This window comes from Onychostruthus taczanowskii, unplaced genomic scaffold (genome assembly GCF_017590055.1).
Source record: "Onychostruthus taczanowskii isolate IOZ18803 unplaced genomic scaffold, ASM1759005v1 scaffold1074, whole genome shotgun sequence".
In the NCBI taxonomy this organism is placed as follows: Eukaryota; Metazoa; Chordata; class Aves; order Passeriformes; family Passeridae; genus Onychostruthus; species Onychostruthus taczanowskii.
The window spans coordinates 1,132-5,091 of NW_024497342.1; the positions used below are offsets into that span (position 1 = coordinate 1,132).

Here is a 3,960-nt window from a genome sequence, read left to right on the forward strand (position 1 = left end):
GACACACCTGGACAGGTACAGACAGGTGTGACAGGTGGGACACACCTGGACAGGTGGGACAGGTGGGACACACCTGGACAGGTACAGACAGGTACAGACAGGTGTGACACACCTGGACAGGTGTGATGGGTGAGACAGGTGTGACACACCTGGACAGGTACAGACAGGTGTGACAGGTGGGACACACCTGGACAGGTGGGACAGGTGGGACACACCTGGACAGGTACAGACAGGTGAGACAGGTGTGACACACCTGGACAGGTGAGACAGGTACAGACAGGTGGGACACACCTGGACAGGTGAGACAGGTGAGACAGGTGTGACACACCTGGACAGGTGAGACAGGTGAGACAGGTGTGACACACCTGGACAGGTGTAATGGGTGAAACGGGTGTGACACACCCGTGTCAGGTGTGACAGGTGTGAGACTTTCCTGCTGCTGCTGGCGCTCAAGGTGAGACAGGTGTGACAGGTGGGACAGGTGGGACAGGTGAGACACACCTGAGACAGGTATGATGGGTGAGACAGGTGTGGCACACCTGGACAGGTGAGACACACCTGAGACAGGTGAGACAGGTGTGAGACCTTCCTGCTGCTGCTGGTGCTCAAGGTGAGACAGGTGTGACACCTGGACAGGTGTGAGAGGTGTGACGGGTGTGACAGGTGTGATACACCTCGACAGGTGTGACACACCTGGGCAGGTACAGACAGGTGTGATGCACCTGGACAGGTGAGACAGGTGAGACAGGTGTGACACACCTGAGACAGGTGTGACAGGTGAGACAGGTGTGATACACCTGGACAGGTGGGACAGGTGGGACACACCTGGACAGGTGTGATGGGTGAGACAGGTGTGACACACCTGGACAGGTGTGACAGGTACAGACAGGTGTGATGGGTGTGAGACCTTCCTGCTGCTGCTCGCGCTCAAGGTGAGACAGGTGGGGCACACCTGGACAGGTGAGACAGCTGAAACAGGTGTGACACACCTGAGACAAGTGAGACAGGTGAGACAGGTGTGAGACCTTCCTGCTGCTGCTGGTGCTGAAGGTGAGACAGGTGTGACAGGTACAGACAGGTGTGACAGGTACAGACAGGTGTGACAGGTACAGACAGGTGTGACAGGTGTGGCACACCTGGACAGGTGTGATGGGTGTGTCACAGGTGTGCCTGTGTGACCCTGGGCGTGTCCCCAATGTCCCCTCACCTGCCCAGGTGTGCCAGGTGTGCATCCCCCCCACATCCTTCAGTGGGCGTGGCCCTGAGTGCCGCACCTGAGCCAGGTGTGTGACCTGTGCCCCGCCAGGTGTGACCCAGCTGTGTCACCTGTGGCCAGGTGTGTCACCTTTGCCCTGCCCGGTGTGACCCAGGTGTGTCACGTGAGCCAGGTGTGTCACCTGAGCCCTGCCAAGTGTGACCCAGGTGTGTCACGTGAGCCAGGTGTGTCACCTGAGCCCTGCCAAGTGTGACCCAGGTGTGTCACGTGAGCCAGGTGTGTCACCTGAGCCCTGCCAAGTGTGACCCAGGTGTGTCACGTGAGCCAGGTGTGTCACCTGAGCCCTGCCAAGTGTGACCCAGGTGTGTCACGTGAGCCAGGTGTGTCACCTGAGCCCTGCCAAGTGTGACCCAGGTGTGTCACGTGAGCCAGGTGTGTCACCTGAGCCCTGCCAAGTGTGACCCAGGTGTGTCACGTGAGCCAGGTGTGTCACCTGAGCCAGGTGTGTGACCTGTGCCCCGCCAGGTGTGACCCAGCTGTGTCACCTGTGTCCAGGTGTGTCACCTTTGCCCTGCCAGGTGTGACCCAGGTGTGTCACTTGAGCCAGGTGTGTCACCTGTGCCCAGGCGTGAGCCAGGTGTGTCACCTGAGCCAGGTGTGTCACCTGTGCCCTGCCAGGCGTGAGCCAGGTGTCACCTGTGCCCAGGTGTGAGCCAGGTGTGTCACCTGAGCCAGGTGTGTCACCTGAGCCCTGCCAAGTGTGACCCAGGTGTGTTACCTGTGCCCAGGTGAGGTACCTGGCAGATCCCGTGGTGTGGCACACCTGGCACAGGTGTGATGGGTGTGACAGGTGTGACACACCTGGACAGGTGTGACAGGTGAGACAGGTGTGGTACACCTGGACAGGTGTGATGGGTGTGACAGGTATGGTACACCTGGGCAGGTACAGACACGTGTGTCTGTGGGTCATTACCTGTCTCAGGTGTGCTGTACCTGAGCCAGGTGTGTCTCACCTGTGCCCAGGTGTGATCCGAGTGTGTTACCTGTGCCCAGGTGAGGTACCTGGCAGATCCCGTGGTGTGGCACACCTGGCACAGGTGATGCCATGGCTGTGCTACACACGTCACAGGTGTGCTGTACCTGTGTCAGGTGTGACCCAGGTGTGCTGTACCTGAGCCAGGTGTGACCCAGGTGTGTCACCTGTGCCAGGTGTGACCCAGGTGTGCTGTACCTGAGCCAGGTGTGACCCAGGTGTGTCACCTGTGCCAGGTGTGACCCAGGTGTGCTGTACCTGAGCCAGGTGTGACCCAGGTGTGTCACCTGTGTCCAGGTGTGTCACCTGAGCCCTGCCAAGTGTGACCCAGGTGTGTTACCTGTGCCCAGGTGAGGTACCTGGCAGATCCCGTGGTGTGGCACACCTGGCACAGGTGTGATGGGTGTGACAGGTGTGACACACCTGGGCAGGTACAGACAGGTGAGACAGGTGTGGTACACCTGGACAGGTGTGATGGGTGTGACAGGTGTGGTACACCTGGGCAGGTACAGACAGGTGAGACAGGTGTGGTACACCTGGACAGGTGTGATGGGTGTGACAGGTGTGGTACACCTGGGCAGGTACAGACACGTGTGTCTGTGGGTCATTACCTGTCTCAGGTGTGCTGTACCTGAGCCAGGTGTGTCTCACCTGTGCCCAGGTGTGATCCGAGTGTGTCACCTGTGCCCAGGTGAGGTACCTGGCAGATCCCGTGGTGTGGCACACCTGGCACAGGTGATGCCATGGCTGTGCTACACACGGCACAGGTGTGCTGTACCTGTGCCAGGTGCGACCCAGGTGTGTCACCTGTGCCAGCTGTGACCCAGGTGTGTCACCTGTGCCAGGTGTGACCCAGGTGTGTCACCTGTGCCAGGTGTGCTGTACCTGAGCCAGGTGTGACCCAGGTGTGCTGTACCTGTGCCAGGTGTGACCCAGGTGTGTCACCTGTGCCAGGTGTGACCCAGGTGTGTCACCTGTGTCAGGTGTGCTGTACCTGTGCCAGGTGTGACCCAGGTGTGTCACCTGAGCCAGGTGTGACCCAGGTGTGTCTCACCTGCCCAGGTGCGGTACCCAGACCGGATCACGCTGATCAGGGGCAACCACGAGTCGCGGCAGATCACGCAGGTGTACGGCTTCTACGACGAATGCCTGCGCAAGTACGGCTCGGTCACCGTGTGGCGCTACTGCACCGAGATCTTCGACTACCTGAGCCTGTCGGCCATCATCGACGGCAAGGTGAGGCACCTGGGGCACCTGGGGACACCTGGGGACACCTGGGGACACCTGGGGACACCTGGGGCAGGTGGGACACCGAGATCTTTGACTGCCTGAGCCTGTCGGCCATCATTGACGGCAAGGTGAGTGCACTTGGGGACAGGTAACACACCTGGGTACAGAGAACACACCTGGGGACAGGGAACACACCTGGGCTGTGACTACCTGAGCCTGTCGGCCATCATCGACGGCAAGGTGAGGCACCTGGGGCAGGTAACACACCTGGGGCAGGTGGGACACCAAGATCTTCGACTACCTGAGCCTGTCGGCCATCATCGACGGCAAGGTGAGGCACCTGGGGCAGGTAACACCCCTGGGGCAGGTGGGACACCAAGATCTTCGACTACCTGAGCCTGTCGGCCATCATCGACGGCAAGGTGAGGCACCTGGGGCAGGTAACACCCCTGGGGCAGGTGGGACACCAAGATCTTCGACT

General features: G+C 60.2%; 1 protein-coding gene across 1 annotated transcript in view; it reads left to right on the plus strand.

The window, feature by feature from the left end:
• LOC121343527 (serine/threonine-protein phosphatase 4 catalytic subunit-like) overlaps nucleotides 1-3,960 on the plus strand; it is a gene marked incomplete at its 3' end in the record, with an annotated part of 9,628 nt that overhangs the window by 1,096 nt on the left and 4,572 nt on the right. Inside the window, exon 2 of the mRNA XM_041418774.1 lies at nucleotides 3,312-3,485. Within this exon, the coding sequence (XP_041274708.1) occupies nucleotides 3,312-3,485 (174 nt within the window). The remainder of the gene's footprint in view (nucleotides 1-3,311; nucleotides 3,486-3,960) is intronic.